At 39.5% G+C, this 14,495-nt stretch overlaps 1 protein-coding gene across 1 annotated transcript in view; it reads left to right on the top strand.

Annotated features, from left to right (window-relative positions):
- Nucleotides 1-14,495, top strand: part of LOC124240740 (WD repeat-containing protein on Y chromosome-like) — an 81,409-nt gene that overhangs the window by 19,489 nt on the left and 47,425 nt on the right. Inside the window, 1 exon segment of the mRNA XM_046663865.1 lies at nucleotides 12,965-13,034. Within this exon segment, the coding sequence (XP_046519821.1) occupies nucleotides 12,965-13,034 (70 nt within the window).

Here is a 14,495-nt window from a genome sequence, read left to right as displayed (position 1 = left end):
TATAGATTTTGTTGTTGCTGCCTTTGCATGAAAGTAAGCTAGGATGTTTTCCTGATGTTCAGATTCAGTTCTTTTTGATGACAGAGACTCAGTTCAGTTTTATGAGTTTTCTTTTTATGAAGCATTTTGCAAAAGTATCAGAGTAACTATAAATGACAAAAGACTAAAAATGGTTCATTATAATGCAACTGACAAAGAAATTTGGTTATATCTGTGACATGCAACATTTTAAGATAATAGCTAGAATTATGACTGATAACATTATACTAAGATATAATCAGATTTTTAAGAATTTCATATAATTTCTAGAAAACCTATGCAAATATAACATAAGGCTTAATGTTACTTTTTGTTTGACAATGGTTCCCATATAATTTACCATGTCAAATAGGCCTAATTAGTTTAATATCTCCCTTTTTATAAGGAGAAAGAACACATCCTTTGAAATGTTCTAGGGGCCCTCTAAAAAACTTCAAACTTAATGAAGTTCAAAAGATTTCATTTAGAATTTCATTTTGAGAAGTTTGTTGAAAATATCAAAAAGATTTTGAAACACTGGTCAAATAGGATCAAATGGGATAGGTCACTGTGAAACAATACTTAGTTATCTATTCAACCAAAGTGATAATAAAAGATTTTAAAGGCAAATACAGAAGGTTACAGAGCTGTTAGTAAAACTTAGCTGTTACTATTGAGAAGATTCCGCTTTCTTAAGTAATCAAAGATCTAATAAAGCCTAGAAAATTATTTTGATAAAACAAAATCTTTGCTCATTCTTCATAATCTCTGATCAGGAACAGACCAATATTCCAAGAAAACTTTGTTCTTTTAAGAGATGAAAAGAAAATTAAGTTCCAGTTTTACATAAGTACAATATTGATAGTAAAGATTATTTTTAAAACTCTTAACAATGTAATTTTAGTGAACTTGACCACACAAGGTAAGATTTTCTTTCTTTTTTCTTTCTTCCCCACTTTTTATTTAATTTGTCCTTTTAACAGAGAGAAAAAACAAATATTAATTTTGTAGCAGCTTACTTTGATTTTTAAAACTTATTCACTTAATCAAGTGCATTCCAGCCTTAGCTGGCCCTAACCATGCATAAAATCTCTTTCTAAAGATTTTTTTTTGGTAAACCTTCTATAACTTTCTACATCCATATCAGTTTGTCCCCTGTTCTCTTTTTCATTCATAAATAACCAGCTTTATTTTGGGACAAAATTATTTTTCTATCTCTCAACAAAAATGCATCTCCATCCCTTATACATTTTCTTACAAAAAACATGCACCTTATTTTTCTTGTGTACAGAGATATTTTCCTTATTATTTTTCATAGCTTTAATTATATATATTAATTAGAATTCTTAACCCTTAGAAACCTTAATTTCTAGTAAAAACTAAGTAGTAAGCAATTGTGAACTGTATAACCATATTCTTTAGACTGGCAAATTTATGTATACATTTTACAATTCCTTGAAGCATATGTTTCTTCGTATTGCAATCTTCCAGTGTGGCACAGAACATGTTTATGAACAGACTCAAATTTGTCTTTAGTTTCTCTTCAATAGAAAGCCAAAAGTAGGTAAACTTCTGTTCAGTAATTAGCATTTTACCATTTTATCTTACCTGGAAATGATCTAAATATTCAATGAATTTCCCATCATTTAATTTAACTTAACAAGACTCTAAAGTTTGAAGTTATTGAAAAGATTTGGGGAAGCTATGTTTTTACGTATACATAGCATAAAACATAATTATTACACCTGAAATTTTTTATTTTATTTACATCCATATAATTCACTTCTTCTTAATAATCATACTTACATTATTCATAAAAATTTCATGAGACATTAAAGCAGTTAGCTGTCATCTTAAGTTATTTTTTTCTTGCTGATAAATTTTGTTAACAGAGATAGCAAGAGCTTGTTTGATTAATAATCCAGGTAGAATAAAAATTGAGTGTCTGCATTATATACAATGCTGATAACTCTGAAGAGGTGCCCATTTTGATTAAGCCAACACATTTATACAAGCTTTTTTTGTCAAAGATTATTTTATATCATGTTAACTTGAAAAACATTTGGGTTAGTTTCTATTACATTGAGAAATAATTTATATAAGCATTTACTTTAAGCCAATCAAATAAAGCTCTTTTAGAAACTAAATTTGCCAATATCATCTGGAACTAGAAAAATACCATGTCTATAATGTACATATAGAGACAGACACAAACAGAGATCTTATAACTTTTATTTTAAAATTTCAACCACGAATCTGGTACAATATAAAACTCACTAGTTTATAAATCATTGTCTGTCTAGCAGATGAAACAAGTTAAAGTTACCTGCTTAAAACCTTTTAAAAACATTATCTGTGGAGAAGATTTTTAAGATTTGTATTTGCCCCAGACAGGTAATTCTTAAGGATGCTGTGAATTAGATTTTGGGCAAGAAAGCCTTTCTAGCAGCTTGCACTTTAAAAAGGGCCATTTTTCCCTTAACCTCAGGCTTTACTTACTGAGCTAGCCAGGCTCAGTCTCAGGTGATTTTTGACTGTTATCTCCTGGAGTGTTTACATTCCAAAGAAATGGCAAAATGTACAATTTCAAAGGACAGAGAAGAAAATAGATTTTTTTTCTAGGAGTTTTGGAGTAATTGCTATTTGCTTAAGTGCAGAACAATTGTACTTCCAATATCTTGATTTTTATAATATCTGCAAATGTCTGAAGGCAACTAGGAAGAGGTCTGAGTGGACTTTAATTTATGTTCTAATTTCTATTTTTCTGTGAAATATGGACTTAACATGGATGCAAGAGACATCCCCAAAGGATGGTGCAAAGGATGCAGCCCTCGCAAGATCCAAAAAGTTCGTTCCCAGAATTAGCCTAAGAAAATAAAGGTAGTAACTATGAAGTCCCTGTTTTTAAATAGCCATTCCAAACATAGGGAAGCATGTGTTTCCCCCACTTTTGAGTAGAATAGCATGACTTACCAAGCAAAAATTCACCCAATATTTTTTAGATTCCCTAAGCTTCGATCTGCAGTCCACTCAGCTGCCTGCCAGTTGCATATGCCTATTCTGGCTGGAAGAAACAAAAAAAAAAAGCAATGACCATCTCTGGGAGAAATGGGACTAACAGAAAACAATAATATTCTTTTCAAATCTTTACAAGAGTTGTTTTTTCCCATGAAACTAATTTTGCAAATACTTTTGCCTGCTAATCTAAATTTAGAAAGAAAGGAAAAAAAGATTTCCACCATATTTGTCCCCAGTGGATTTTGCAGACAGAGATCTGGGAGGCTGACATGTAAGAAATACCTTTTTGCCACCTTCTTTCAGACGTCCCAGGATCTTCATCTGCAGTAGTCCCTGGGAGGAAGCAGTTTTCCAGCTGGTGAGTTCTCCTGGCTGGCTCACCAAACCTATTGGGAAGGCAGGAATGACCCCCTCTACCTTTCTTATGGCTTGACTAATAATAAAATTGACAAAAGACCAAATCAACAAGAGGGGAAAAGAAATTTAATATTTATGTACAGGAGATCATAAAATGATGCTCAGAAAGTGAACAAAGCATGCAGTTTACATATCTTTGTACTCAAAGAAACCATAAATTTGTGAGGATTTGGTAAGACAAAGAAACTTAGGTTTGGAGTATGTAATTAGTGATGAATCTGAGTAGAGTTTATGCTTGAGGTAGTAAATTAGTAAGAGTAACAAGGTTTGCTTATACAGGCTTCTTGACCCTGAATTCCCCAGCTCTTGTGATAAGGATGTCTCTATCTCCTGGTATAGAGAGGGTACCTTTCACGTGGGAAATTTATTTCCTGCTTTCAGAGGGAATAGAGAGAAGAGGGTCAAAACTTTAAGTCAAACAAGTAACTTTAATTCAAAATAATCAATATGCCATTGTGGGATATTTGGGAGCAGCCTGCCCTGAGCCCCAACACGAGAAAGTTAAGTATAAGAGGAATTTTGGCAAATGCTACCTTATTTTCCCGTTGACCAAATGTAATTTCAGATGTGCTTTATTTTCTTGACATACTATACAATTAGCAATAGCTCCTGCCATAACTTTAAGTTACTTAATATTCATCATTCCCTACCAGTCTCTGTCAGATACATCATTCAGCTGAAAATGGTTGATTTCTGTGTGGTAAAATACTGAGGAGTATCCTTTCAGAACATGAGGAGTCTTTTCTCACTGCATAAAGATCTCCTAGTTCATCCGTTTTTTTAGTCTTCTTGTTACCACTAAAAGGGGTCTTCTACTTGCCACAAAGACAAGCCAACAGTCAAGAGGCAAGGTGGTAGGAGATAAAGGGTCTTTTTATTACAACTTGCTAGCAAGGGGGAAGATGGCAGACTAGTGTCCTAAAGAACCATCTTAAAACTACAAATTTTGAAGCACTTCTATACGGCAAACAGGCTAAGAAAGGGGGGAGGGATCTCAGAATGTTGAAGATCTGGTCTTGTAGTCCCTGAGATGTTAAATCATCCATTTCTCTTGTCACTCGTGATGAATACCAGTGCAGGACTCTTTTCCAGAGGTCATTACAACCCTGGGAAAACTTAAAGAACAAAATTATCACCTTATTGCAGTAGGGAGGTCTACATATAAGCTAAGGCTATGAAAATATCAGAGCCTGCATATTTCTCACAAGAAGCAGGTGTGTACTTATCTAGACTACATGTAAACTAAAGCATTGCTAACAAGGAAAGGGGGTGTCTTGTGGGTCAGGGTCATTTATAGTTCCAACATGGTTCTTCTCTATAAGATAAGATGGCTCCCCTTATGCTAACCTATGGTAACCACTGGCTGTATTTATCTTAGCTATTTAGGCAATGCTAACATTGTCGTTGTTCAGTTTGGGTTTCAGGGTCTCCTTTTCTTACCTTGTGGAACATGTTGACCATGTGTGTTAGACTAGAAGGGGATTTCTCCCCCACCTCCTGTTGTTTCAGAGAGGCATAGGAAGCAGCTCCTTGACAATGACTAGAGACGGACTTCTCATCACCTGTAATCTTTTGATGACAGAACAAGAAGAAGCAAACTCTCCCCAAAAGTGTCACTTCTCCACCAAGGCCATTCCTCCCCAAAAGTATGTAGTAGGCTACATGGGAAATGAAACAAAAACAAAAGCACATTTTCTCAGGGATACGATTTGAACATTACTTGAAGCCTGGAACAAGCATAATATAGTCAGAGGTTTAAATGATAGATTCAGAGAATTCTGAGTGGGCAGGTCCTGGGTACTCATCTTGTCTAACTTATGACCAACCCAGTAGAACTTGAAGCCTCTTTACCACATCCCTGAGAAGTAGACATTCCAAATTGGCTAAACTTCTCCAGGAAAAGAGAGTCCCTGTCTTACAAGGCAGCCCCTAAACATGTGGATTATTTCCAAATATCAGAAAGAAGCCCCTAATGTGACTGCAAATAAGCTTTCCGTATTTCCAGGAAACAGAGTAGGTTGAACACATGCATCTATTTTTACTCCCTCCTAAATAAAACTCATCTATACAACAGGAAAGGGAGTGTTTTTCCCTGAAGACACAACCCCATAAGGATGGGGTGAATGACAGGAAACGGCAGCAGTAAAATTTGGAAGTTGAAAAGCAGATAAACAAACGATAAGTGACTTAGGAAATCCAAAAACTCTAAATGCTTAGGTCAGCTGTAGGAAAAGCTGAGAGCCAATTCATTTCACAAAGTAGACCCCCAGCCTGCCCCCCCCCCCCCCCCGCCTCAGACCCGTGAATTGGCAGCACTACCTCCTAGATGGACAACAGCCATACTTTCCCATTCTAGGCAAGAAATAACAATAAAATGCTGCTATTATCTTTGGAGAGACAAGATGAAATCCATTAAGTAAGAAGATGCCATTACAGAGGAAAATTCGGAGAATAAAAAGAATTCTTGGAAATTAAAATTGTGATAAAAATGTTTTCACTCAATAGAATGGTTGGAAGATATTCTCCCAGAAAGTCAAACAAAAAGACAAAAAGTGTGAAATAAAAGAGAAAAGATAAGAAAACCATAGGACCCATCTGGGAGGTACAATATCCAAATACTAGACATATGAAAAAGAGAAAAGAAAGGAAGGAAAATAATCAAATAAATAGTTTGAGAACTTTTCCTAAAATATTGAAAGTAAAGAGATTCCAGAAGTATCTAGAGGGAGGAAAAATCAAGTCACCATGCATAGGATCAGAAATCATAATGGATGTGGACTTCACCACAGTAGTAGTAGAAGCTAGAAGGCAATGGAGCAATCCATTCACACATCTGAAGGGAATTTATCTCCAATGTTGAATTCTGTACCCAGGTAAATGATTTTTGAAATTTGGGGGGTAAAGTCATTTTCAAACGTATGAGGTTTCAAAAATGTTCGTCTCATATACATATCCTCTCAGGAAACCAGTGAAGGATTTTCTCTATAAAATGAGAGAGAAAACATACATACATAGAGCCCCCACACCACCTCTCAGGTGGTCCTGGGCAGGGGCAGGGGATTTGAGGTCCCAGTTGCCTTGATGGCCATGTAGGGAAGACATTTCCTCTACCCACTCTGGGTTCTTCTGGCCAGACAATGAATTAAATTCACAAGAGACAGAATAACAGGGGAAAATTAAACAAAGCTTTATAACATGTACACATGGGAGAGGCTCAGGCAAACTGAGCAACTTGCCAACATGGCTGAAGCCACCACCTTAAATGTCATCTTCAGCTAAAGGCAAAGGAGGATGTTGGGGGAGGTTACCAGACAAGTGCAGTAAACAAGAGTAAGATTATTATGCAGATTTAAGTCCTTGCCTTCTGCATTGATTAAGAGTTTCTAGAGATGAGGTCAAGACACATTTACAGATGGAGATTTCCTTTACAAATGTAAATGTCTCTTACAAAGGGTAAGTAAATTCTACTTTTCAGAGTTTCTTTGCTGTCTGCAGTTTTTAAAAAGTAACCAGTCCAAAATAATCCTCATGCCAAAGAGACATATCGTGGGGTGGCCAATTCCAGTCCCCTACACCAGCAAGGGTCATAACCAACCCAGAATGCATGCTGAGTGAATGTCAGTTAGAGTGTCTTCCATGGGTTAGATAGGACCAGTATTCACAGAATATTCTCAAGAAATAACTTTTGAGTGGATTGAAACATACACTTTATTACTTGAAAAGTAGCCAAAAGTAATGAACAATTTAAATGAAAAAATATACTGCCATGCTAGCAATTAAAAAGTGCAGAGTAAGAGACCTTTATTATGATATAACTGATAAAATGAAAAAAAATATTACTAGGGGAAAAATCCTATACTGGACTGCTTTGGGAAAGCCAATATACTTCTATGATTTCTGGCAGTATATATGAAAACATCCTGCCTACAGGCTTCACTGATACATAGATCACCATTCCAAGTTACATCAACTCTAATATTTTCAAGGTCATCTCAAAGGATCCCTCTAAAACAGTCCCACAATTCTGTGATGGGTTGAACTATGAGAACATCAGTTGTAGACTGTTGTGTACAACTCATTAATTTATCCATTAAGAATGCTTCAAGCTGCAATCCTGGTTTCCTGGGTTTGAATTCTCTCTCTGTTACTTGCTAACTTTGGCAAGTCATTTAATCTTTCTGTGCCTCAGCTTTCTTATTCTTAAAAAGAGAAGAATAATAGTGCCCATCTCACAAGGTTATGTTGAGGAGTGAAAAGTGCTTAGAACAGTGCTTGACACATAGTAAGAAGTTAATAAATGTTTGCTATTATTAAGTAATAGAAAAAATGACTAACAGGATAGGAGTTTATCTTTCCTTCTTTAACAAAAATGTCAGGATATAGGTGGTTGTGATACTGGCTCAACACAAGGTTGACATAAGGGAAGCCATATTGTAAAAAGAAACCGTATTGTGTCTTTGAATGACCTCTGATTAACAAACCCAGACATGCTCTGTAGATTTCATGGCCCCTCCAGCTGCTACAAGTTGATAACTTTGTTCTTTTCAGTTCCTGAGGAACATGATGACCCCTAGGCAGAGAGTCTATGCTGATAACCATCATCAATGACAACTGAAAGATCGGGGTATAGGGCTTTGTTCCATTCTCTGATGCATATCCAGTAAAACAAAAGACTATCAGGAACTGGGACCAGATGTCGCCCCCACCTGGAGATCAGCTGCCTCCTCCACCCGGAGACCAGTCCCCTATATAACTAGCCTATAGTCTTTGTTCTGTGAGATGGTTCTTTTGGGCGCTGGCCCAGTGGCCGAGGAGTTAAGTTTACGCACTCAGCTTCAGTGGCCCAGGGTTTCGTCAGTTCAGATCCTGGTCTGTTCATGGTATTGCTCATCAGCCATGCTGAGGTGGCATCCCACATAGCACAACCAGAAGGACCTACAACTAGAATATACAACTATGTACTGAGGGGCTTTGGGGAGAAGAAGAAGAAAAAAAAAAAAGATTGGCAACAGATGTTAGCCAGGTGCCAATCTTTAAAAAAAAAGATGATTCTTTTGGACAATGGTAGACCATCCTCCCTCTTGCTAGCAAGCTGTAATAAAGAAACCCTTTCTCTCCTACCACCTTGCCTCCCGACTATTGGCATGTCTTGCAGTGGGCAGATGACCCCCTTGGGCGGTAATAGCTGCTACATCAGTTTAGCTTATCAATGGGGTCACCCAGAGGTTTCAGTCTCCATCATGTCACCTCACCATCTTTAGTATGTTGGCTTTTTGTCCTTCAGCCTATGGCCTCATGGTCTCCCAATGGCTGCGATAGCTCCAGATATTTCACATCTCAACAGTGTTTAAAATTAGAAGGAAAAACACCATCCAAGGGAGAGGAAAAATGAGAAAGAAAAAAGAGAGAGAAAAAAGGAGACTCTCTCATACTATTTTCACATTTTATGAAAGAGAAAAACATTTTCCCAGAGCTCCTCTGCTGATTTCACTTTATCTCATTGGCCAGAACTGGGTCACATGACACCCCTGAAATTAAGGGATCTCTGCCTCAGTTTCATTGGCAGGGAGGAAGGGGGAGAATGGTGGGTAGACGACCACGGGTCCTCCGCAGTCAATCACTCCCCTGTTATACCAGCTGCTTTGTTCCTGCTTTGCCTGTGGGAAGGACAGTCTGTCTCTCAGAGAGTTCATATGGATTAATTGATAATTAAAGAGCTTTTGGAACGTGTCAGGTCACTGATGCCTCCTCTAAGTTCTTCCTGTCTGCCTTCACGCGTGACACATAAGAGCAAGGTCCACTTTGTGAGACTGACTTCAAAAGCCCACTACCTTCTTCTAAAAGGCTCAAACCCCAACTGGAACACACAAGGGGACTAGTTGGAGTCTTCAGCGGGTCAGAATTGGTGGAGTCCTTGCTCTCTACCAGGGCTGGTGGGGCTCTAAAGGAAGCACCCTTGCCTTCAGGTTGTACACGTCTGCATGAGAGAACAAGATCAGCACACATCAGGCTTGTCGGTTACACGCCCAACTTTCCTGGAGTCCAGAAAAGGGAGCAATCAAACGGTCTGGCATATTCAAAGAGGTTCCGGTGGAGGATTTATCAAGGCCTCAGAGAATGGGAAGAATTTATACGAGCAAAAGAGAGAAGTGAGGAATTCCTGATCAGAGGGACTACCTGACACAAGGCTCCTGTTAGAGATGAGCAGGGTGTGGGAGGGATGTTCATTCTTATTCTTTTGAAATTTTTATGTTTTTTCTCCTTAGAACTTGGAAGAAGCTGCCCAAAGTCGAGAACATGTCAAACATCAGCATTAATAACGCATGACCTCTCCAAATGTAAACTACATCCGCTGGAAAGCGCATGGAGATTGGGTTACTCAGGTGAAAAAAAAAAAGACAGAAAGAAAGAAAAAATAAATGTTTAAGTAAAAGTAAATTGGAATTTGCCAGTCTGCCCTTTCTCTCCAGGGGTTTCACCCAAGCAATCAAATAAATAACAGTTGATATTCTTTAATGAGTCACCACTGGTCCTGAGATAATTTTACTAACCTAGCTGAAAACAAATAAAAATAAACGTCACATGAGAGCCCTAGAATGCCACAAGGAAGGATAACTATCTGGTTTCCAGAAGCTAGTGAAATTAATCAATTTTAACTTCCTGGCATGCTTGTTTTGGGGGTCTCCACCCCAGGTCTCCTTTGGACTTGAAGATAATAGGAGGGAGAGCCAACTCACATGACACCAGTGTCCTGGGACCAATAATGCAACTGTGGGGGTGAGAGTTGCTTCCCTGAGATTTCTTCTGTCTCTGAGAAGCTAAATCACTTTTCAAGTTATAGAAAAGCAAGACATGGTCCTTCATGTTAAGACAGCTCAGAAACCAAATGCAGAGTGGACTTGCTGTCCAGAGGAGCAGGAGTGATGAGAATCCTCCGCTGGGGGAGCAGAGATGTCTCTTATCGTCCCAACATCTCTTATCTCTTTCTAAACACATCAGGCTTACCCTAGGTAGAGAAGATTTTTCATAAAGAAGACTTATGCAGGAAAAGAAAAGTAGGCAATATTATTGGGTGAAAGGAAAACGACCAAATTTATTTGTTAAGTGAAAAGGAAAATTAAAGGGGAAGAAAATTGGACCAAGAAAATAGCATTTATCTAAAAAATTAAGACCAGCAAAGTTTCAAACATGAAGAGAAGAAAATAACATACCAGTCCTGCAGTAGAAAGGAAATGTGAATTAAGAAAGCTAGATACAAAATGAAAACAACGATCTGACCGAACTCTCACGTGTAACATTGCTGTGGAATATGTTGTGTTTCTCAAAGGTGACTGGAGCACGGTTCTTTCTTGTTTCAACTTTTTTGAGGTACAACTTACATAGCGTAAAATTCACCCATTTAAGTATACAATTAATGATTGTTGATAAATTTGCTGAGTCGTGTGATTATCACCATAATCCAGTTTAAGAACAACCCCATCACCCCGGCAAGATCCCTCTTAACCATAGACAGTTAATGCCCCTTCCCACCTCCGGCCCCAGGCAACCACGCATCTACCTTCTGTCTCTATAGATTTGCCTTTTCTGGCCATTTCTTGTAAATGGAATCATACAATATGTCGCCTTTTGTGCCTGGCTTCTTCCACTTAGCAAAATGGAGCTGTGCTTTTTGTAGAGCGTGGACATTTGAATTGCCAGCCCCCAAACTCCACTCTCCTGTACAACCCACCTTCTCCAACTTGCCCTCTTCCATCCTGTGTGCCTTGAGAGGTAGAAGGAACAATACCGAGATCCAGAGCCAGCGCTGCCCAAGGGGTGACCGCTAGTGGAGGGGTCAAACAAAGCCATTGCTGGCATCGGTGGTGCAGAAATGGAGCCTACAGAGAGGAATCGGACTGTAGGAGAATTCCCCGGCATCTGGTGTCCTTCTGTTCTCTACTCTCTCGGGGGCAGTGTTCATGACCTTCCTCCCTAAGAGGTCAGCCACACGCACAGCCTCGGGGGAGCTTACTCCAGCAGAGAAAAGGCAGGGGACAGTTCTGAGCTCTGTAGGTTGCTCTGGCCACTGAGTCCTATTGTCCTGGGCCATGCCCCAACCATTGGAAACTCTCTCTTCCCTTCAAACTTACATTTCCTCTTCCTGTGACTTTGGGTCTTTGGTTTCTGTACTCCTTGTGGGTTAGAACCAAGGATTATCTTCTCTGCATCCTCCTCTGAACCTAGTGTAGAGGAGAAAGAAATTTCCCTCTACCCTTCTAGGTTTTTCTGGCTGGTCTAAGAATTGAATTGACGTGAGACAGATCAACAGGAGCTAAAGGTTAATAACATGTATACACGGGCAAAACCCAGGAAAACTGAGTAACTTGCCCAAATAGCCAAAGCTACCACTTTAAATATCATCTTTAGTTGAAAAAAAAGAAGATGTTGAGGGTGGTGGTTTGGGACTTCAGTGGAGAGGAAGGCAATTCACATGGAGATGGAAAAGCAAATGTTTGGTAAACAAATGTTTGCCATGCCGTGCAGAGACAAAGGGACATGGAGAGGACTTTGATCAAAGGGACCTTGCTAGGCTCCTCCCTGTCTGCCACACCTAGATTCTATTATGCTATAGTCATCTATGCTGATAGCTCCGTCCTGGAACAGGCTTTCTATCTTTTAGGTGGTTGGGGGAAAGGTCAAAGTTTCTTCCCAAGGCTTTCATTCTTAAAAATAATCAAGCAAAAGAGACACATTTGGGGGCAGCAAATTCTGCCCCCCTAGACTAGCATAGTGCCTGGAGGCTCTAAATGATAAGTGAATCGTCCTCTGTGACTACTGTGTTGCTCTTTCTATGCTACGATGGCTTTATCCGAGTGACATGCTCATGTTCTTAACAAGGACTTCTGCTGGGGAAGAAGGTGACCTGAGAGGAGAGGAACGCCTCAAATCCCACCAAATATGGTCCTCTCCACCCAAGACTGGCCCCGGCCCTGGGTCAGGGTCCTGCCTAAAAGCCCTGATTCCCCACTCCCAGCACATCAGTTTCAGAGTCTGGCTCCTGATTTTCAAAGACAGGGGAAGGCATCTCTTACCCTTCCCAGGATGACATTCAGCATACCTTTCAACTGAAATAAGACTTATAGTGAAGGACACACTGTTTTCCCCGTGAAAGCCCTGTGGCTATGCAGACTACATTGTGATTTTCTCAGAAATATCCAAAATAGGTAGCAGAAACTTCAGCACATTCTGTCAGACAGAATAACCAGGAATTGCTGGTTCTGGTGTTAGCCTTGAACGAGTGTGAAGGGAAGAGAACCCCCACACACTCCAAACTCCACCGGGCCACCTACACACCTCTGCCCAAATGCAAATGTGGTTTTTTGTTCAATGTGCCTATCCTCTGAGCAAATGGTTTCTTTCTCCCTCTTGAAGCATGTGTTGAAAGAATGCGTTAGATATCGTTAAATTCTCACTTGACCTGGTGTGTGATCTTCACATTAATTAGCATTTTCTCTTTTTGTGTCATTTCCAGCTGAACTACTACGATTCCATCAAAGCCGTCATTTCAAGCTCCAACCATGAGCCCAGTACTCTAGTAATAGGTACCGCTTCCACTCCTCTCACGTTGGTGATGCTCTCATTCTGTGTGTCAGAGCCTTGGATGTCTCCCACCTTTATCATTTCTGCACTGCAACAGGCATCCCACACTCTGCTAATAATGCCTGGTGCAGCTCAAAATGTGACATACTCCACTGTGTAATTTGCCTTTAGTTTTGGAAGCCTCACCCTGGGCTGCTGCAGAGGCGTAGTGAGGGGGGCGGGCAGTCCTATCGCAGGGCTTTGCACAGACTGAGAGCTCGATCAATATTTGTTGAGTTGAAATACGAACAAAATCCACTGCAAGCAATCTCAGGCTACACTGTTTGAGCACTCCTAATGTGCTACCTGATAATAAATACACAGTAATATGGACATAGGACAGTGGTCTTGGTGCATTTGTAGAAGTGGGATTTGGGAATTTTTAAGAATTCAAAAGGTATATTGGGTATAACAGCTTTCAGTGAGGGCGCTGGGAAGACCCAGAACCTGAGAACAATTGGATTTTCTGGAATCTGATCTTTGGCAAAGTGAATTCAGAGACAAGCCAAAGGAGAACCCAGGTCCCAATCCATCCCTCACTCTTACAGAGCCCAATGCACAGTTAGTCTGGGCATGGACTTCACCAGGCTAATCTTGGGTCTATGGAGTAAGGAGTGTGGCAGGGCTAGTCTATGCTACTCATGTGGGAGTCATTTTGTCTGGACAGGACTGAGGACATTCATCTTGGCACTGAGTGAACTTCAAGAGGTTGGTTGGTCCAGATTTGAACCAGGAATCCAGACTGATTACAACGGACCACTCCTTGGATAGCAGCTCTTGGTCTGAAATAGATGCAACCTCTGGCTGGCCCTGGAGCGTTCTAACTGGAACATTTACATAGTGTCAGGCACTAGACTAAGCTTCTTCTGTGTATTATTTTATTTAATCTCCATGACAGCCTTATGATTCGATCCCACTATTAGCCCCATCTTACAGATGAGTAAACTAAACTAAAGCACTAAACTAAAACTCGGGCTCCCCTCAGAACTACTGAATCAGAGTCTGCATTGAAAAAGAGCTGCGCTGACTTGTGTACATGTCAAGTCTGAGAAGCTTTAATCAAAATTTATCTAATTTAATCTTAATAAACCTTTAATCAAAATAATATAATTTTCCTATCTTTTCTATATGATTCTACTAATTTTTATAATTTTTTTCTAATAGCTTGCCCCTTGAAGACCTTCTTCCTAATTCTTCACAGTTACGTTATTGTGCTTCTTACTTATTTTATGAAGCTCTTGAGAGTATGTTGGAAAGCCCCACCCAATTATTCAACGTCACTCTTGTCGTATTTCATTTTCAAGCTGATACTGACGAGGATTCCTTACATGTGTTTGGCACTTACTAATTTATAAAGAACGCTCACATTGGTCAGTGGTTCTCAGTCTTGGCTGCCCATTGAAATCATCTGGGAGACTTGATGA

This window comes from Equus quagga, chromosome 6 (genome assembly GCF_021613505.1).
Source record: "Equus quagga isolate Etosha38 chromosome 6, UCLA_HA_Equagga_1.0, whole genome shotgun sequence".
NCBI classification, from domain to species: domain Eukaryota; kingdom Metazoa; phylum Chordata; class Mammalia; order Perissodactyla; family Equidae; genus Equus; species Equus quagga.
The sequence above is the reverse complement of the archived record's forward strand: the minus strand, read 5'-3'. Positions and strand labels throughout refer to the sequence as shown.